Source organism: Cnephaeus nilssonii, assembly GCF_951640355.1.
Source record: "Cnephaeus nilssonii genome assembly, chromosome: 13".
Taxonomy (NCBI): domain Eukaryota; kingdom Metazoa; phylum Chordata; class Mammalia; order Chiroptera; family Vespertilionidae; genus Cnephaeus; species Cnephaeus nilssonii.
Window position 1 is genome coordinate 605,860 of NC_137084.1, and position 20,285 is coordinate 626,144.

The 20,285-nt window shown below is 70.1% G+C and overlaps 1 protein-coding gene across 1 annotated transcript; it reads right to left on the reverse strand.

The window, feature by feature from the left end:
- Window positions 1-75: 75 nt before the first annotated feature.
- Window positions 76-12,729, reverse strand: TRPM5 (transient receptor potential cation channel subfamily M member 5; the record flags this gene model as incomplete). Its single annotated transcript, XM_079787898.1, has 24 exons — window positions 76-233; window positions 479-545; window positions 822-894; window positions 1,488-1,620; window positions 1,846-2,027; window positions 2,395-2,548; window positions 4,733-4,907; window positions 5,048-5,180; window positions 5,340-5,458; window positions 5,826-6,084; window positions 6,184-6,276; window positions 6,436-6,548; window positions 6,910-7,055; window positions 7,315-7,438; window positions 7,541-7,681; window positions 7,760-8,062; window positions 8,465-8,583; window positions 8,830-8,932; window positions 9,339-9,530; window positions 9,615-9,679; window positions 10,509-10,692; window positions 11,170-11,336; window positions 11,817-11,997; window positions 12,592-12,729. The coding sequence occupies 24 exons, from the start codon at window positions 12,727-12,729 to the stop codon at window positions 130-132; spliced, it is 3,468 nt and encodes a 1,155-aa protein (XP_079644024.1). The 3' UTR covers window positions 76-129.
- Window positions 12,730-20,285: the final 7,556 nt, after the last annotated feature.

A 20,285-nucleotide genomic window follows, 5' to 3' on the forward strand; every position in this document is an offset into this window, starting at 1 on the left:
GGGGGGGGGCGGGGCGCACAGTGTGTGGGTTGGACTGGGGACAACTAAGGGCCATGGCCCCCCCCCACCCTGGGCCACAGGACTGGGCCTAGGGCTCCGGGAGGGGCCGTGTGCTGCCGTCCAAGTGGCTCAGGTGTCCAAGAGCAGTGGGCCGGCCTCTGGGTGGCCTCTGCTCCCCCGGCCCACTCCACGCTCAGGGCCCTGCCGGCTCCCCACGGCCAAGTTCCAAGAGTCTGGGGGGCGGGGAGGAGGGCTGCTCACTGTGGTGCCCAGGGAGGGGCTAAGGGGAGGGAGGCGTGACCGTCGGGGAGCCTGGGACACCCCCCCGGGGTCTGAGACCACTCTCAGGCCTGGCTGGGTTAGGGGCTTGGCCAGAGGGCTTCTCTGCACCTCAAAGGTGGGGCAGCCCAGGGCCATCTGAGGCCAGGGCAGGTCCCGCCGGGCAGGGGGGCAGTACCTCGGCCTCCCAGACACTTACTGTGGTGGGCACTGCCCAGGGGCAGCCTGTCGGCCACGGAGGCCAGGAGCACCGTGCAGTAGTTGACCTGCCAGAGGGAGAGGCGTCCAGGGGAGCCCCAGGCCAGGCCGAGCCCCAGGACCATCCACGCCCTCTCCTGCCAGGACCCTGCTGCCTGGGATACCCCCTGGCTGCACTCGCAGGAAGAGGGCAGGAGGGTGAGGCTCCAGGGGTGTGTAGAATGGACAGTCCCCCCTCTAGGGAGGGTACCCTGCTCTCAAGTGACGGCTGGCAGGGGTGGTGCTGAGCCCAGCCTGGGTGCGGCTTTAGCCGGGAGGGGGGCAGGGTCTGGTTTGCAGCCCACCTGTGACTCCAGGCCCCGGATGCGTTTCTCTTGCTCTCTCAGCCCCCCGAGCTGCTTGGCTATGACCTCCACCCTGTGGAGAGCAGGGGGACAGCAGGCCACCGTTGGCCACAGGGCCTCTGAATTTGGGGGCTCTCCCGTCCTCCCTCGTCCTGCCGCCCAGGCCCTTTGGGTGGGCTGGGGTCGCTGAGGCCTCTGGTCCCGAGTCCAGGCCTTGCCCCTCGCCTCAGATCCGGGTGCACACAGTGCTGCTGCGCCCTCCCCTCGGGCACCATGGGGCTGGCGCCCTCCAGGGGGCAGGACCGTCCCACCCGCAGGCAGGCAGGCACCGAGGGCTCAGGGAGGTCGGGTGCACCATCTGGGGCACCTGGGGAGGCAGACGAAGGGCGGGCTTCCGTTCGGAGACCCCGGAGCAGGGAGGACACCACACATACTGGCTCTTGGCCCCCAAGTATGGGGCAGGCAAGGCCCCAGATGAGCCCTGTTCGGGGTCAGGAGGCGGGTGCTGAGCCCTCGAGACCCCGCCATAGCCCGTGCCTCTCAGCCAGTCTCAGTGTCCCAGCTCGTCCTGAGAGCAGAGGGCCACGGCTCCAGGCAGCCGACAGCCCGCGGTGCCCTGAGCGGCCCGGGGTGATCTCAGCGCCCAGCCCGCGTCGGCCCGGGCACCTGTGTGCGGTCCTCCGCAGCACCTCGGTCTCGCTGTCCCTCCTGCTCCTCTCCAGCTTGCTCAGGTAGCTCTCCTTCTGCACCGCCTCCCAGGTCACCATCTTCTGGTCCAGGGGCTCCGGCAGGTCTCTCTCTGGGGAAGCGGGCAGCCGCGGGCTTGACATAGCAGGTGGGCCTTGGAGCAGAGCCCGGGCCAGCCTCCGGGGGGCAGGGGGGGGGCAGGGAGCCGGGGCAGCTCAGCCGGAGCCTGCCAAGGGGTGCCCACCTGCAGCCCCTCCCAACCCCTTCTCCCCCCCATCAGTGCAGCCGTGCCCTGGGCCCGGACACGGTGCCCCTCCTGCCCGCCCGGTGGCCTCACCCAGGCGTGCCCGCTTCTGCCCGGCCTCCTTCCGGAAGGCCCTCTTGAGCACCAGGCCCAGGTGGCTGAGCAGGATGAAGGGCGGGGCCAGGGCGGGGCGCTCCTGGTACTCCACGATGAGGTGGTAGCGCTGGAACCTCCAGAACATGTCCGCGTTGCCCTGCACCATCTGGAAGGTGGAGCTGCAGGGCCCGTGCGCTGAGCGAGGGGCCCTCAGAACCCCAGGCGCCCCTCCTGATCGGCTCCAATCCCTGGGTTCTGGCGGGGAGTCTAACGTGGGGTTCACTCATCGGGGGTCTTCCACTGACCCCGCTGCCGCCCCGACACCTCCAAGCCCTCAGCCTCCGAAGGCCCTGGCCCTGCTGGTGTGAGGGTGGCCCTCGGGGCAGGGGCTTGGGAAAGCCTCCCCACACCCCTCCCCGGTGCCGGGAGGGGCAGTGCTCAGGTGACCTCCCCCCTCCACACCTCCCCCGTGGGGCCCAGGGCTGGGGGGGGACCTGCCCCCTCCACACCTCCCCCCGTGGGGCCCAGGTCCGGGGTCCCGGGCACCTGAACATGGCGATGAGCAGGTTCATGAGCAGCACGTTGGTGACCAGCAGGAAGGTGACCAGCAGCAGGATGACCAGCCAGTTGGCATAGAGATTGGGGCAGGCGGGTGAGCCCTCTGGCGTCAGCGGGTGCACCGAGCAGTTCACGCGGGCTTCTGAAAGGCGAGGGCTGCTGGGCGGGCGGTCGCGACATCTGCTTCCTGGGTGGCCGTCCCCTCAGGGGGTGAGGGCATGGCAGGGTGACCCACCGCCCGCGTGTTCCTGGAAGTCCCCATCACGGGACACCCCAGGCCAGGCCGTGGCCACGGGGAGGGCACAGGCCGTGGGGGCAGAGGCCCCGTGTCTGCTCCGGGGATGAACACTGCCCCTCAGCTCCCCCACCGCTCGGTCCCCGAGGGGAGTTGGCAGGGGCAGGACTTCCCGGGGCTTTTCTGACACCGATTCCCGTCCGGGGAGCACAGGAGGGGCGGCCCGGGGGTCCCAGTGCTCAGCCCCTCTGTGGGCAGCCTGTGTGGAGCCGTGCGCAGCCTGCACGGCGGATGGGCCGTTGGCAGGTGACACGGAGGTCTCTGCCGTGTCCCCACCACTGGGCACGCGTGTGCCATGCCTTCCTCACTGTGCGCCCCTCTCCCCTCTCCTGGGTGACCCAGGGGCAGCGCAGCGACCTCCCTCCCGCCCTCCCGCCCTCCCGCCGCCTCTCCTTCCGGGGCCGGTTCCTGACCCCGCTCCCGCCGGTTCCCAGGGGGCTGCCGCCCGTGGCGTGTTTGTGAAGCTGTAAATCTCCATTAAAGCGGCTCCGGGTAATGAGACAGGAGCTTCCTGGCTCACCCAGGCGCCGCCAGGCCGGGCTGCAAATTAACTTGTCACCGTCACAGCTCAGCCCAGGCTCCCTCCCGCCTGGCGCGGAGGGCAGGGAGGCTGCCCGAGCCTCAGTTTCCCTCTGTTTCCCTCTCGGCCCTCCTGTCAGTGACTCACTCTCCACCTGCAGCCTGGCGGGCTCACCGGAGGACAGGATTGCTGAGCCCGGTGGCCCTGACCCTGGGCCCTCTCTCCGAAGCGGGTCTGCCCGCCCAGCATGGCGGCAGGTCAGGCCTCGAGGAGGGCTCGGACCCCTCGGAGTCTCATGCCCTCGGCCTCCCCAAGGGACCCCATGCCACACCACTCTTCCCCGGACCAGCCTGCGCTGGGACAGCCGGCCAGGGATGTGGTCTCGGGCTGGAGTGCCCTCCCCCTCCCCCTCCCCCCTCCCTCCCGCACTGGAGGGGCCCCTTGCTCCCATCCTGCCTGGGGGTCGTGGTGCCGTCCCCCAGCCGGGGCCATGGCGAGGGCAGCGGTCTGGTGAGCTAATGGCCTGGAACACCAGGCTGTGGATGAGCAAACACGAGGGGGTGCAGGGGGCTAAGAAAACAGCCCGCGGAGCCGGCCTCTCGGGCGCCAGCTGGGGGCACGTCCATGGCGCGGCCCCCCTTCCTGCCGGCCTGTGCGCTTCAGTCACGCGCCATCCTCTGGGCAAATGTTTACCGTGCGGTTCTGCCTCATTAGCTGGAAGGTCAGGGTCAGCCCCTACGACCCAGTGAGCCCGTGACGGCCCAGGAGTGCCCCCGGGTCTGTGTCCTGGCCCTCCCCTGGCACCTGGCTGCTGCCCACCTTCGTCCAAGGGGCCAGCCCTCTCCCCTCCTCCTCACAGACCCCAGCCATCCCCGGGGCCTGTGCTGGTGTCCCGGTCCCCACCCCAGTCTCTCCTGCAGCTCACAGCCAGGCAGCTCTGTCCCCTCCTGGTCCCTATTGTGGGAAAGGCATGGAGCCTCCTCCAGCCCCCACCAGGCACAGGGGCCAGCCTCCCACCACAGGGAAGGCGCACAGTGGGTGGCCCTGGGATAGAGGCCCTGGGAGAGAGACCCTGGGAGAGGGAAGGCGCACAGTGGGTGGCCTGGGCCCGGCGGGGGCCCTGGGTGGGGAGGTGACAGGAGACTCGCTGCCCAGCGGGGTCGTGCAGGAGGGCGGAGGCCCAGGGGCGTGGGGCCAGCCAGCGGAGCCCGGACTCTGGCCATGGTCAGGGCGGACTGGGGTGGCCCGCTGCTTGCACACCTGTCCCCTGCTCGGCCTGCACAGGCCGCCCAGAGCAAGGCCGCCCCCAGGAGACCGGCCCTGGCCACCTCCAGGCCTCCTGGTGCCTGTCTCCAGCACAGGCCTGAGGTCGGGGCCGTGCCCGCCTGGGCGAGTGCAGGGGCTGGGGCCGGCTCCGGGCTGGTCTCAAGGAGGAACCTTGGTCACCTGGTCGCAGTGCGACTGCCCCGCGGGGTCCCACCTTAGGTGCCCGCCCCCAGGCTGGTGCTGACCGTCGATCTCGTCCAGGGGGATCTGCCCGAAGATCTGCAGGTAGGGCCGGTAGAGCACGCGGCGGAACACCCACTCCAGGCGGCTGTCGTGGGGGTGCAGCAGCGCCTGGGTGGCCACGCCGTAGGCCACCAGCCACACGCTCAGGAAGAAGAGGAAGAAGAAGACGTCCTTCATCTGGGCGGGCGGAGGTCAGGGGTCACCCTCCACCCAGGTCGGGGGCCACCCACCACCAAGGTCAGGGCCCAAGCCAGGCTCACCCTCCACCCAGGTCAGGGCCACCCTCCACCCAGGTCGGGGTGCAGGCCAGGGCGCACCATTCGCTCCACTATGATGATCTTGGGGCCCAGCTGCTTGTGGATGGCGAAGATGTGGATGAGGCGAAGCGTGAACACCATGAAGTCGATGGCAAGGACCGTGCGGCCAGCCTCAAACACCGAGGGCAGCATCCTGCGGGGCACGGCGGGCTGCGAGGGCTACTGGTGCCAGAGGGCGAGGGCCCCCAAGACAGCCCAGGCGTTGGCGGAAGCGGGGTTCCTGAGGCCCAAGTGGCTCCGTCTGGACGGCGGCCCTGCCCCCAGCCCCCTCGGCCACCCCTCGACCCCAGACCTGCAGGTGACGCCCACGATGAACAGGAAGATGGCCACCATGTCACACTTGTTCCAGTTGTCCTCCACGTAGAGCGTGAGCTTCTTCCCCAGCTGCGTGTCCTCGTCGGTGAAGAAGCCCTGGCCGAGGGCAGACAGGCCCCTCACTGCAGGCCGCCCCCAACCAGCTGGGGCTCAGGGCTCAGGGCTCACTCAGTCTGGAGCTGGGATTGGGGCTCAGCGTCTGGGACGGGGGCTCAGCGGCTGGGACGGGGGCTCAGTGGCTGGGACGGGGGCTCAGCGGGTAGGACGGGGGCTCAGTGTCTGGGACGGGGGGGCTCAGTGGCTGGGACCAGGGCTCAGCGTCTGGGACGGGGGCTCAGCGGCTGGGACGGGGGCTCAGCGGCTGGGACGGGGGCTCAGCGGCTGGGACGGGGGCTCAGCGGGTAGGACGGGGGCTCGGCGGCTGGGACGGGGGCTCGGCGGCTGGGACGGGCCCACCACTCACCTGCCGGACCTCCTCCAGCACAAGAGTGAAGACCCAGAAGTAAAGGGTGACCTCAGGCCCCGACGGCCCCTGGGGGGGCGGCCTGAAGTCCACCAGCAGGACGTAGGTGAACAGGAAGAGGAAGGCAAAGTACATGACCACGTTCCCCAGGAACACGGTCACGGGGGCGCCCCAGAACTGCCGCCAGCGTGTGGGCAGGAAGGCCGCCCGTGGGTCTCGGCGGCCCTGTGTCCTCCGTGTCTCCGCCGGCTCCCCTGGCCTGCTCCGCAAAGGGGGTCACAGCCGTGAGGCAGGGCCGGGGGCCCCCGGGAGACGCTGCCCGCCAGGCCCTCCTCCCACCCACCCTCCAGGCCCGCACCCGCCGCCCGGGCCGCCGAGCAGGCTCTTCTCCGTGTCCAGGCTGTCCAGCTCCCGCAGGTCCTCCCGGCCCGTCCGCTGCGGGGCCTCCTCGCTGCAAGCACAGGGCACCCTCAGGGCCACGAGAGGGGCCTCGTGCCAGCCAGCAAGGGAATTTGGGGTGCACGGAGAAGGCATGCGGGGGGGGGCACATGGGACCCGCTTGGATGCTGGACCAAGAGCCCCGCCCCCCGCGGCTCCGCCACCCACACACCTGAAGGCGATGAGGCCCGTGAAGAGCAGGCCCGGGCAGAGGAAGGTGCCCAGCAGCCGCAGGACCGGCGTGCCCGCAGCCATGTCCCCCCACCAGATCTTGGTCAGGAAGGCCTGGAAGAGAGGCGCGCTGCTGGCCCTTCTCCCCCTCTGCCCGTGCTGCGCCCTGTGCCAGGCACACCCTTCCCGCCCAGCTGCAGCCCAGCCCTGCCTCCCGGCCTCCATCCTGGTGGGCAGGGACCTTCCGTGCTGTGCGGGGGCAGGCTGGGGGCCGGAGGGACGAGCTGAGGAAATGGCACTTTCGTGGGGACCCCAGGTGGCTGCGGGCTGGCCGCCGGGCACGGGGACGAGGACCCACCCCGCAGGCTGGGACGCGAGAGCGAGGGGCGGCTGCTGGCCAGGAGGAGGTGGGGGCCAGCGGGTACCTACTGCCCACCTGCCGCCTCGCCCGGCGCCGTCCCACCCAGCCGCTCACCTGCACCCCTTCATGGGCGAAGAAGGCCTTGGTGTCGGCCTCGGTGGCCAGGTGCAGGCAGGTGGTCCGGCTCCAGGAGCGGGTGCGGCGCACGAGCAGGGCAAAGGCCCGGTCCTCGCTGTTGCTGTAGCACTCGGAGAAGAGGCCTGTGTGGGGCCAGCGCTGCCGCCAGGCGCCAGCCTCTGCCCCGGGGCATCCCCACCCGCCCGCCCGGCCCTCTGTCTCCCCTCAGGACCCTGGGAGTCTCGGTCACCCTGGGCGTCCCTCCCACCACAGGGCCCCAGGCGCCAGGTGTGGCTGCCGGCTCATGGCCGTGCCCACGTGGTCCCTCGGCGGGGATGGCCAGGCCCCCTGGGGAGGAGCAGACAGGCCCAGGAGGGTCCCCGAGGCCGGGCAGGGGCTCACCCAGGGCCAGCTGCTCATAGGACGCCCCTCGCGAGCTGCGGTCCGCCTCGGCCTCCGCCTCCAGGTGCGACATCTCTCGGAGGATCTTGCAGGCGGCCAGAGCGGTGGCCACGCCCTCCTGGCCCTGCGAGACCGTCTGAGGAGTCTGCCCGCCACCTGCCCTCCCTGGGCCCTGGGGGGTCTGGGGGACCCAGCGCGGCCGTGGGGCCCCGTGGCCGCCGCTCACCATGGCCCAGAAGTAGGTGGCCATCTCGTGGCGGTTCTGCAGCACGGCCCACAGGAACAGGTCCCGCCACGGGTTCTCGCTCCTCTGGGTCAGGTCCAGCTGCCACCTCTGGCCGGCGGGCCGGCGGGCCGGGCCCCCCGCCTGCAGGACGACGGGGGTGGGGGTCAGCCCTTGGCGTGGCCCCGCCCCCCCTCCCCCCCCCCCCCCCCGCCCGCTCACCTGGTAGAGCCCGCGGCAGGCGTCGTGCAGGAAGTCCTTGAGCACGCGGGCCACCTCCTGCAGCGAGAAGGCGGGCGGCCCGGGGGGCGGCCCCCGGGCAGGCAGCGCCGGGCGGCCCTCCTCCAGCTTACGCTGCAGCAGCGAGAAGAGCAGGCTCTTGGGCGGCACGGCCCGGTACAGCTGCTGCAGCCGCCCGTAGGTCAGGAAGTCGGCCACGTCCGCGCCATGGTCCACGAACAGCCGCACGAACTCCGGCTTGTTGCTCACCAGCGCATCCATCATCGCCTCCTCCAGGTCGCAGGACTGCGGCCGCCCGGCCAGCCAGAGCGGGGACAGGGCGGTGAGAGGCTGGGAGAGGGGCCTTCGGCACACCCCCCGCTCCCGGGCACCCAGCCTGTCCCTCTGGGGGAGCGGGTACGGTGGGCAGGGCTCAGGGCTCGGGGCTCGGGGCTCGGGGCTCGGGGCTCGGGGCTCGGGGCTCAGGGCTCAGGGCTCAGGCAGCTGCGGGTGGCACGGTCCCGGGGCTGTGGGCAGGCCCACAATGAAGGGCTGCTCAGCGCCTCTGTAGGGGGAGCCTGGGGGAGCCGAAGAGCCACCTGGTGCTCGGTCCCCCCTTGGCGACCCCGGGGAGAATGGACCTGGCCCTCAGGATGCCGCCTGCCCAGGCCCTCAACAAGTTCCTCCCCTGGCCCCGGGCAGGGGCACCTTCCATTCCACGTCCCCGTTGAAGATCTCGCTCTTGGCGATGTCCACGCGGTCCCAGGCCACCGCCAGCTTGAGCTCGTCCAGGTAGTCCTGCGCCTCCTGGCTGTGGCTCTTGCAGGCTGCGGGCAGGCGGGCAGGGTGGGGGCCGTGGGTCCCTCCAGGCTCTGCCCGCCCCGTGCCCTCGGAACGCCGCTGCGAGTCCCGGACCCGATGCCGGGAGCCGGGCAAGGATGCAGCCTTGGGACTGGCTGCCAGCATCAGCCCTGGCACGAGCTCATCTCCAGGAAAAAGCCCACCGAGCCACCAAGCGGGCACGGCCCCGTCCATCGACACAGCCCCCCGCGCCTGGCGCCCTCGGGCCTCACCTTTCACCAGGGCCTTGAGGATGACTGTGTCCAGCTCTGCGGAGCCCTCCTGCTCGAAGTCGTGCACGGTGAGCAGGTGCGGGTGGGAGGCGATGCTCTGCATCTGGGGCCGACACGGAGGAGGTGCTTGGGCGGGGCAGAGGGCAGGGCAGGGCAGTGGGCAGGCTCTGGGCAGGGTGCGGGGCAGAGGGCAGCACGGGGCAGTGGGCGGGGCAGAGGGCAGGCCCTGGGCAGGGCGGGGTGGTGTGTGAGGCAGGGACCCCAGCCCAGAGTGCCAGCTGCCACCCTGTGTGCCTGACACCCACGGGCCTGGCACAGAACCACTGCCAACGGGGGGGGGGGGGGGGGCCTTGCTCCAGGACCCTGACCCGGATGGAGTTTGGGACTTGGCATCAGAAGGGGCTGGGCCGTCCGGGTGGGAAGGGGCATGGAGCTCCCAGCGGCCAGCCCCGCCTGGAGGGGTGCCCGGGGAGTGGGGTCCCCTTCCGGACTGGGCTCTGGGGCTCTACCAGCTTCGTCCAGTGCAGAATGTCCTCCCAGGAGAAGTGCTCGCCCGGGAACTTCTCCTTCAGCTGCTTCTCGGCCACCTGGGGCACCAGCAGGTGCGGCTGGGCCAGGAGGGCCGCCAGCACGTCGGCGATGCCCCCCGAGCCGGCCAGCACCAGCCACGGGGTGGCCTGCTCCACCGCCCTGGCCATCCTCTGCGGGCACAGGGAAGACGCCGAGTCAGCTCCCGGGGCTCCTGGGGAGGCCCTGCGGGAGGCCCCGCCGCCAGGCCCCCCTACCTCCAGGGCGCTGGGGTCCCCATTGACCAGCAGACAGAGGACGGGGATCTCGATGCTGCCGGTGCCTGTGGGGGAGCGACCGTGAGGTCCTCCCGGTGCCGGGCGGGGAGCCTCCCGTGTCCCAAGCGAACGGCGGCCAGAGGCCCGCCCAGCGACGTGAGGGCTGCAGGCTGACGCTGGGCCGTGCGCCCGAGGCCCCGTCACCCGGGACAAGGACCCCGTCCACCTCCCCACCCCCCTCACCCCCCGCCCCCCGAGTCCAAGGGGGCGCGTTGTGGCTGTTCACACACAGAGGACGCCCCCCCCGGGCCGCGAGACCCCCCGGTCCTGGCTGCTCGGGCCGGTTCCGCGTGTCCAGGCGGTTCCCACGCTGAGCGAGGGGTAAAGGAGGGCCTGGGGGCATCCGTCCCCCAAACACAGACCAGAAAGGAGACTTCCCCCCCGCAGACGCCTGGACCTGCGGGGTCCGCCTGGTGGGAGGCTCCCGAAGGTGCCTCCTGACGGACCGCGAGGCGGCACGGGATCACAGCTGCGTGGCCCTGGGCCCACGTGGCGACGGTTTGAACACCGTGGTCGTGTTTCATCCTTAAAGGGCGCTCAGTGGATCAACGCCGCCGTAAGCAGTGCTGGGTCTTGTTATAAATAGTGTTTCTTACCAAATCCAGCTCGCCAAGGCCCCGGGGCACCTGTCCCCTGGGCGGCGCTGCCCCCTGGTGGCAGCGGAGGGAACAGGCCTCAGGAAATGTGCAAATCGCACTTCCCAAAGCCGGAGCCCGTGGCCGGGATGCCCAGTGGACAGGGAGCTGCTGCGGCTCCTGGCACAGCTGCGTCCTCCCAGCCCCGCCCGCACGCTGTGCCCCCACCCGTGCTCCCGGGCCTCCTGGGCGTCCTCACCCCCGTAGCCCGTCCTCTGCTCCGAGATGTGCTTCTCCAGCCTCAGCCACAGCTCCGTCGGCCCGTCCCCCGTCCCGGGGGCGCCGGGCTCCACCAGCACGAAGTGGGAGTGGCTGTTGTCCAGGGCGCAGAGGGGGCCCTGGCCGCCGCTCTCATCCGCGGGGTAGTGGACGGGGCTGTGCTCCTGGGCCCCGTGCACACTGTGAGGCCGGCCCGGCTTCTGCCCCGGCCCGTGCCCACCCCCGAGGGCTGGGCTGCTGGCGAGGGGCCCCCAGAAAGAACTCGGGCTGCAGGGCTCCACTCCCCAGGGGCTGAAGGGCGACTCCTAGCCCTGCCTTGGACAGCCCTGGGGGGAGGGGGGAAGGGGGGCCCGCCCAGGGTCGCCAGGTTTGTGCCTAAGACTGGCCTCTGGGCACTGTCCCGGCTGGGTCCTTGGAGCCCAGTCCCCTGCCCAGGTCTGTGCCCTGCCCACGCCCTTCCCTGGGCGATGCCGCCACCCGCTGGCCGTGTGCTGGGCACATAGCGCCCGGGCGCCGTCCTCCCTCTGCCTCTCACGGTCCCTCCTTGAGGGACCTGCTGGCTGGCCTGGCCCGGGAGGCACTGGGACGCTCTCTCCTGGCGCACAGCAGGGGCGGGGGTGGGGCTCCGGCCGGACGCTCACCTGGGCCTGGTCCAGAAGCTGGCGGTGCAGCACGCGGCCCAGCGAGGCGATGCCCACGGCCACCACGCGGGCCTCGGTGGACGTGCTGGCCAGCGAGTGGTCCCGCACCGCCTGCCCCACGTACCGGGCGAGGCCCACGCGGAGCGCGCTGGTCAGGATCCAGGCGCCTGCGGGCGTGGGGGCTCACTGTGCCTGGCGGCCCCAGGTCCTCCCCTGGCGCCCCTCCCACCGCAGCATCTGCTGGAGCTGCCCTGCCCGCACCCGGGCAGCGAAGGGAGGGGCCGGGCTCCCTCCACCTCCCGGCCCGCGGCCCCTTCTCTGCTGCAGCCCCGTCCTGGCTGGGCTCTGAGCCCTGGCGCCTGAACTACACCGGGGGGGAGGGGGGGGGGAGCGCGCCCGCGGAGGCAGAGGGCGGTGGGCGCACCGTGGGCCACGGGGTGGGAACTGTCGCTGCCCCCGGGGGCGTCTCGCTGAGGCCTGTGGCCCGACGAGTGCAGGGCCCGGGGGAGGCTCTGGGCCTGGGGGTGACCCTCGGCCCCTCTGCCATACCCCAGGAGCTGCTCCCACCTCAGGCCGTGCGGAGGGAGGGGGCCGCGGGCTCCACGCCCAGGGACGTGGGGTCCCGGCCCCAGAACCGGGGGCCTCACCTGTGCTCTGAGCCGCCTTCACCAGCCCTTTGCGCAGCACGTCCCGCAGCCAGGACTTCATGGTGACGGGCCGCTCCGTGCCCACCAGGGACACCACGAGGTTGGGGGCCGGCAGGTGCCACTCGGCCATCAGGAGGTCAAAGAGCACAGATGGGGCCACGCTGCTTGGCACCTTCACAAACTGCAGGGCAGGGGGCAGGGCGGGGCGCTGGACAGGGCGTGAGGGGGCACTGGGTGCTGAGGGGGCCCTGGGTGCTGAGGGGGCCCTGGGCATGGAGGGGGGGTGGACAGGCAGCCAGAGGCCTGTGTGTGACAGTGTGGTCCCATCCCCTGTCTGGGCCTTGCTCTGCTTTGAGGAGAGGCCAGGCTGGATGGGGGAGGGCTGGGTGAGGAGGGCTGGATGGGGAGGGCTGGGTGAGGAGGGCTGGATGGGGGAGGGCTGGATGGGGGAGAGCTGGGTGAGGAGGGCTGGATGGGGAGGGCTGGATGGGGGAGGGCTGGATGGGGGAGGGCTGGATGGGGAGGGCTGGATGGGGGAGGGCTGGATGGGGGAGAGCTGGGTGAGGAGGGCTGGATGGGGAGGGCTGGATGGGGGAGGGCTGGATGGGGGAGGGCTGGACGGGGGAGGGCTGGGTGGGGGAGAGCTGGGTGAGGAGGGCTGGGTGGGGAGGGCTGGATGGGTGTCCTGGATGGAATGGGGGCCAGGGTTCCCATGATCGTGTGGGGCTGGGTCGCCAGGGTGTGGGTGTGGGGTGTGGGGTGTGGGTGGGCTTACCCTGCCTCGCTTCTTCCCAGACCCTCCGAATTCGATCTCGCCCTGGCACAGGCCCGGCCCCTGCCCGGTTCCAGCACCCCCGGGGATGGTGGGGCGCCTCAGGCAGGGTGGGGACTCCTCGCCATGGGCCCCCGCCATGTCCCCCAAGGTGTGTCCTGGCACCTGCGGGTGGGCCCTCTGAAGGTGAGTCATGGGGCCAGGCCTCCCCAGGGCCTGGGGCTCGGTAAGCCGCGTGTGACGTGTGACCGCGGAGGCAGAGAGGGGCGCCCGGGCCCCCAGAACCCGGCAAAGGCGGGAAGGGCCGTCCTGGGTGCGGCCCTGCGACCCCCCACATGGGAACTCTGGGTCCAGAACCCTGAGAACCAGGTCTGTTGCGTTCAGGTGCCCGGTGTGCGGTCAGTGGTTATGGCCACGGCGGGCACTCAGGTACCCCTCAGAGGCCTCGGGGCGGGCGGGCCGGTGCCTGTGCCCACGCTGTGCCCACGCACCCCCGAGTCCCAGCAGCCTGGCCCCAGGGGCTTTGGTACCAAGAGCCGGGGGCCCTGGCCCTGGCCGGTTTGGCTCCGTGGCTAGAGCGTCAGCCCGCAGACTGAAAGGTCCCGGGTTCGATTCCGGTCAAGGGCATGCACCTCGGTGGCAGGTTCCCCGGCCCTGGTCCGGGTGCGTGCAGGAGGCAGCCCATCGATGTCTCTCACATCGGTGTTTCCCTCTCCCGCCCCTTCCACTCTCGCTAAAAATCAGTGGGAAACACCCTCAGGTGAGGGTTCACCAACAGAAAAGGGAAGAGGAGCCGGCCGGCCCTGGGAGGGAAGGACAGAGTCCCCGCCCCCCCCCGCCCCCCAGCAGGACTCGGGGCCACGCTGCTGCCCTGTGGGGGGCCCCCCTCAGCACCCAGCTGCCCCAGGCCGCACCCCCAGAGGCTCCAGGGGAGGGTCCCGCCTCTCCCGGCTTTCGGGGCTCCTGGCGCTCCTTCCGGGCTGCGGGCTGCGTGAACCCTCTCGTCTCCGCCTTCACGGCCACCCTGGGCCTCGGGCCCCACCCTCCCCCTTCTCACAGGGACCCCAGCCCTCGCGCCGGGCCCCTCAGGGAGACCGCATCCGAGCCGTTCACGTGGTAAAGGCCCTCTCTCCAAATAAGGTTGCGGGTGGACATGAATTTTGGGGGACAGTCTTCAACCCCAATATACAGGCAGCGAGGTGGCGAGTGGGCTCCATGCAGGGAGGGTGTGGGGAGGGCGGCCAGGGGGGGCCCCTCACTCCCACCAGGCCCTGACCTGCCTGGCCTCCAGCAGGGTCGTTTCTGTCCACGTCAGGGGACCACGCCCCAAGCAGGGGTGCTCGGCTCTGGGCGCCCCCGGGTGGGTGTGGGCTGCAGGCTCAGAGGCCGGGCAACACCCGTGTGCTCGCAGCCGGAGCCTCAGGTCTGGTGGGACGGCCCCTGCTGGGGGCCGGGTGCTCCCAGGCCCCTCCTCTCTGGGGGCAGCTGCCTGGAGCCCTCACCCACCCCCACGGCCTCGGCCTGGCCTTGGCTTCCAGGTCGGGGAGGGGACGCGGGGGGCACAGTGCGATGCCAGGCAAATGGGCCCAGGGGAGGGGATGCAAATGTGCGGGATTTGCATGAGCAGGTGCCAGTTCTCAACGTCCCCTTGTTCCCGGGGGGTGGGAGGGGGGCGGCGGGCAGCCGGGTCCGACATGCCCCGCTGGAACCCACCCCTATCCTGAGGGGCACAGGCCGCATTCAGCCCGGCCACCCCTCGCCCAGGCCACCCGGGAAGGGCCTGGGTGTGGGCAGTGCCCTGCAGGTGACCCCCAGCCCCTCGGCCTCTCTGGGCCCAGGCCCCCCCTCCCTGCGATGCAGCAGTCGGCGCTGTGGCCCCTCACCCCACCGTACACTCAGGGGTCTCCCTGGAACGGGTGTGGGCTCGGACCCAGGCGGGTCGCTGAGGGTTCACCGCCCCCCACCACCCCAGGTACCTCCCAGCCTCCGGCCCCACATGCCGCATCCAGGACCCCGGGCTGCGAAGCCGCTCCTCCCCTCCGCCCCCCTGCCCTCCTGCCCAGGAGGAGGGCGCCCCACTCCTGCCCCCACCCGGGAGCTGACTGCAGGGGGCACCTACCTGCCTGCCTTCTTCCCGGCGCCCCGGCACGCTGCCACTCGCCAAGGAGCAGGTGGAGGCTGCCCACGGAACGGGCGCCCGGGAGCCAGCTCTGCTCCTCCTCCTCCCCGCCCACCGGCCCGGCCCCTGGGCAGCCAATACCATGACCAAGGTGGGGCCGGCACCACGCTTGGCCCAGCCTGGCCTCCTGGCCTGCTTTGGCCAAAGCCAGGGAGGTGACCCCGTGTGGGGCGGGCTGCTGGGCCACTTCGCTTGCCGTCATGGCCCCTGTGGACTGTGCCTGGGGGGGGGGGGGGAGTCCAGTCCTGCCTCTCTGCCACCCCAACCCCTCCCTGGCCACCCCAACCCCGAACCGGGCTGTGCTCCTCCCTGTCTGGCCAAAGCCAGGGAGGTGACCCCGTGTGGGGCGGGCTGCTGGGCCACTTCGCTTGCCGTCATGGCCCCTGTGGACTGTGCCTGGGGGGGGGGGAGTCCAGTCCTGCCTCTCTGCCACCCCAACCCCTCCCTGGCCACCCCAACCCCGAACCGGGCTGTGCTCCTCCCTGTCTACAGCCCTCCACGTCTCCCTGTTACCCCGACGAGCGCGTCCAGCCAGCGTCTCCCTGACCAGTCTCCGATTCCCACCCAGCCTCAGTTCACCTCTCCAACAAGCGGGACCAGCTGACTCCAGGGCGTGGGGCCAGCGCCCCATGGTGGACAGAGGTGCCTGCTCCCTCCAGGGTCCTGCAAAGCCACAGGCACTGTCCCCAGGAGGGTCCATGGAGGAGGGCGGCAGGCCTAGGGCGGGCTGCTGGCCCCGTGGGGACCTCACAAATGCCACCCCTTCAGGGGCTGGGTGGGTGCCGTGGGGAGGTGCCCTCTGGAGCCCCACAGTCCTGGGCTCCCTCCGCACATCCTCAGGCTCCTTAACGCCCCTGGGCCGCCGTTTCTCTGAAAATATGGGGACCCCACCTCCGGGCGCTTGTGGGTAACACAGGACAAGACCAAGGCTGGATAATACTTGTGTGTGCCCCTTCCCCAGAGAGACCCCAGGCCCCTCCCAGAGTCCCCTGCCAGGGCCCCCTTGTCCCGGAGTCAGGCACGGGAGGGGGGGGGGGTGGGTGGGCACAGAGTCGGGCCCTGCCCTGGGGACTCCAGCGTCCTCCAGTCTGGCCCGGCATCTGGCCCGCCAGCCACCAGAGGGCGCCCCAGGACCGCAGGCGGAGTGGGAGGGCCCTGCCGGCTGTGTCCCTGGACACAGGGGCTCGGTCAGTCCCCCAGGGGCCACCTGAGGGTCATGCCCAGGAGGGCGGGCCGTCTGCGGTCCGGAAATGGGACCCCAGGCCTGCGGGCCCACAAGCCTTGGGGCCAGGTTCTGAGGGGCAGAGGCTGATCTTGGGGACCCTGGCAAGGCCGGGCCGCCTCCCCTGCTGGCCTGTCGGGCACGTGGAGAGGGAGGGGTTCCCAGGCCCTCGGACACTTGCCCTTCCTCCCTCCATTCCAGTCCTGCCCCGCGGCCTCTGAACCCCTCCCCGGCCTCCCCAGCCCAGAACCAGGCTGTGCTCCGCCCTGCCTGCAGCCCTCCCTGGCTCCCTGTTACCCCGACGAAAAACCCCATCGCCGGCCTGCAGCCCTGCCCTCCCCCTGCCCAGCCGTCCCCCTGCCCAGCCGTCCCCCTGCCCAGCCGTCCCCCTGCCCAGCCGTCCCCCTGCCCAGCTCGCCCCCTGCCCAGCCCGCCCCCTGCCCTGCCCTCCCCCTGCCCAGCCCACCCCCTGCCCTGCCCTCCCCCTGCCCAGCCCACCCCCTGCCCTGCCCTCCCCCTGCCCTGCCCTCCCCCTGCCCTGCCCTCCCCCTGCCCAGCCGGCCAGCCTTCTAGTGGCTTCCTCAGCAGCCTCGGAGCCTTCCCTCTGCCGCCAGGCCCCGGCCACGCCCCGTGGAGCTGCCCTGGTCTCTCCTTCCGCTCCGCCTGCATTGCTTTCCAGGGGCCCGACCCTCGGAAGTGACCCTCACTCACGCTTTGCCGTGTCTGCTTCCTGCTGGGAACCGCTGGCCCCTGACAGTCAGCGCTGCCCCGGCCCAGGACCCGCTGCAGGAGGGAGTAGGTGCCTGGGAGTCTGTGAGCTGTCCCAGGCAGAGGCGGCATCGGGGGCAGGTCCGAGGGGCCAGTGGGCTGGGCAGGGAGGCCTGGGCTCCACTCGGCCTGGGCTCCGCTCGGTCGGGGCTCCGCTGCCCAGGGGCCACCCGCGCCCACTGACGCCGCCTGGAGGAGCGTCCAAACGGACACACTCCGGCTCTATTTCCAGCCGCCTCGTCCCCTTTGCTACCCTTGGCCCCGGGCAGCGCCACACAGGACAGACGGACGGACAGAGTTCCCGTGGCCCAGCCCCCAGCCTCTGTCCTTGGGATGCAGATCCCAATGGCCGCAGCCACCCACCGTCTCCTGCCACCGCCCAGATCTGCCTGGGGGGGGGAGGGGCAGTCACTGAGGACAGGCCGGGTGATGCCACCTCCCCCAGTGCATGCTGGGTGTCCCGGGGGTCGCACTGGCAGGAGGACTCAGCCCCGACCACGTCTGCCCGTTGTCTCCTGGGACCGACGCCAGGGCCCCGAGGGGCCTGCCTGGCCTGGGGCCCCTCTGTCCACCCGCAGGCTCTGAGGCCCGGGCCCTGCTCGTGGTCTCGGGCAGCCTGCATGGAGGCCGAAAGGCAGGGCCACCCCGTGTAAGGGACACCCATGCTCAGCAGCCGCCTCCCTGCCCCCGAGCAGGCCCATCCCTGGCTGACCCCACCCAGGGGCCCCACCCCTCTGCAGCTGTGCCCGATGGGGCCTCGTCCCACAGCCATGGCCACTGTCCTCTCCCAGACGTGGCCACCAGCTCTCCTGAGCCCTGGATCCTTGCCTCCGACCTCGAGGCCCGGAGCCGAGATTGGGAGGGGGCGGGCCAAGGGTGGCAGGAGCCTCTGGACTGAGTCCCGTCGGCCGGGCCCGGCCCCATGGGCAGGGCCTGCAGGCGGCCACCCCTCTGCCCCGTGCCAGTCCTTCCCTCAGCCGGGAGGAGGCGCCCACCTGCCCCAGGTTCGGGAATAGAGGCCCAGAGGCCGAGGAGGGGCTGAGCCAGGACTCGGCTCACCTCCCCCCGCAGTACCCCTCGCCACTTGGTCCCTGGCGGTTTCTGAAGGAGACCTGAGGGTGCTTGGCGGTCAGACGCAGGACTGCAAACGACGGCGTGCCTCCCTCCTCCGTCCACGCGGCACGGGCAGCGGAGCAGGTGTCCGTGCGGAGAGCGAGCAGCTGGCGCCCCGACCCAGGGGGGCCCTGCCTGGCTGCCCTGTGCCCTTTGCGTGTTAGTGCGCCTGTGCCTGCAGGGGCTGGGCTGCGACCCCAGGGGCTCCCTCAGCTGCTGGGGCCCGGTCCCCACGTGCCATGGGGATGAGCACGCCACCCCCTGGGGCCCGTGGGTCCAGGAAGAGCGCTCGGGACAGAGCCTGGACTCCGAGGGCCCCACGTGGCCCCTGAGCCTCCAGTGAGCAGTGCGTGCGGGCCAGCAGGCACACACATGTGTGTCTCTGTCTGTGTGTGTCTGTGTCTGTGTGTGTGACTGTGTGTCTATGTGTCTGTGTGTGTGTGTCTGTGTGTATGTCTGTGTGTGCCTGTTGTATGTGTGTGTCTCTCTGTGTGTGTCTGTGTGTGTCTTTGTGTAACTCTGGGTGTGTGTGTCTGTGTGTGTGTCTCTGTGTGTCTGTGTCTGTGTGTGTGTCTGTGTGTGTCTCTCTGTGTCTGTGTATGTCTGTGTGTATGTGTGTCTTTGTGTATCTGTGTCTGTGTCTGTGTGTCTGTGTCTGTGTGTCTCTGTGTCTCTCTGTGTGTGTGTCTTTGTGTATATGTGTGTGTGTCTGTGTGTGTGTGTCTGTGTGTATATGTCTCTGTGTGTCTGTGTTTCTCTCTGTGTGTCTCTGTGTGTGTCTTTGTATATCTCTGTGTGTGTCTCTGTGTGTGTATGTCTCTGTGTGTCCATGTGTGTCCATGTGTGTGTCTGTGTGTGTCTGTGTGTCTGTCTCTGTGTGTCTATGTGTGTGTGCGTGTCTCTGTGTGTGTCTGTGTGTATGCGTGTCTCTGTGTGTGTGTCTGTGTGTGTCTCTGTGTCTGTGTGTGTCTATGTGCATGTATGTATGTGTCTCTGTGTATGTATGTATATGTTTGTGTGTGCCTGTGCATGTATGTGTATCTCTGTGTCTGTGCATGTATGTGTGTCTTTGTGCATGTGTGTCTCTCTGTGCATGTGTGTGTGTCTGTGCATGTATGTGCGTGTATGTGTGTGTGGACACACAGGCCCTCACCTTGCGGGTTTGGATGGAGCTCCCGGATGGAGGCATCAGGCCAGGGGGACCCACTGGTCCTCAGCTGCCCCCGCCCTTCCTCTTGGCCCTGAGGAGGCTGGAAAGGCAAGCCCCCTCCTGGGCCACGGCAGGAAGGAGGCGTTGGGGTTCGTTACGCTACAGGCACCCGAGGGCCCCACCCGTTCTGTGCGGCCCCTGCCCACCAGCCTCTTCCTCAGCCCTCCCCTCACCGTGGCTCATTGTCAGTCCCGACTATCGAGTGACTTCTCTGTGCCAGCCCTCTGCTCGGTGTCCGGCAGGACCAGACCATGAACAAGAAATAAACACAAAGTAGAAAGAAAACATGGTTAAAATGGCGTGGAGAAAGTAAAGCTGGGAGAGACCGTAATTGGGGGATCTTATTTTTAAACGAGGGGCCCAGGGCACGAATTCCTGCACCTTGAAAGGAACTGTGGGCCATGAGGCTGCGGCGGGCACAGGGGCAGGTCTCGGCCCACCCTCCGTGCCCCCACGGCCCAGGTCCCCTGTCTGCCTGCAGCCCTGCTCCTGCAGCCGCAGCGCCCACGCACTGATGGCGCCGGCCCTGCTCGCGCCCGCTGATGGCGTGGAGCGATTGGAGTCAGCGCCAGCAGTGGGTGCGAGCGGGGCCGTCGCTGGCAGTGGGTGTGAGTGATGGCTGCCGGCCCCGATCGCCCCTCAGGAGCAGGGGGAGGTGGAGAAGCCCTGAGGGGCGATCGGGGACGGCAGCCACCGCTCGCACCTGCTGATGGCGCCAAGCAATTGGGGCTGGCGCTGGGCGCTGGCAGCGGGTGCGAGTGGCAGGTGGGACCGAGGCATGCGGGAGCAAAGAATTTTCAGTAACCACCGGAGGTTTACCCCGATGACAGCGACTGGCACCCCCCCACTCACCTATTCCACCATCTCACCACAGCCGATGCCGGCCATGTTCCGCACATGCCCCCTGGTGGTCAGCGCATGTCATAGTGACTGGTTGTTTGGTTATTCTGCTGTTTGGTCTATTTGCATATTAGGGTTTTATATATATATACAGTAGAGGCCCGGTGCATGAAAATTCATGCACCGGAAGGGGGGTCCCTCAGCCCGGCCTGCCCCCTCTCACAGTCTGGGAGCCCTCAGGGGCAGGAGGTGACCTGGCGATCAGGGGAAGGCAACGCCCCCATCATACCTCTGCTGCTGCCACTGCCGGCAGCGCAAGCCTTGGCTGGCCCTGGATACCTGCGCCTCAGGTTAGCCCTGGGCGG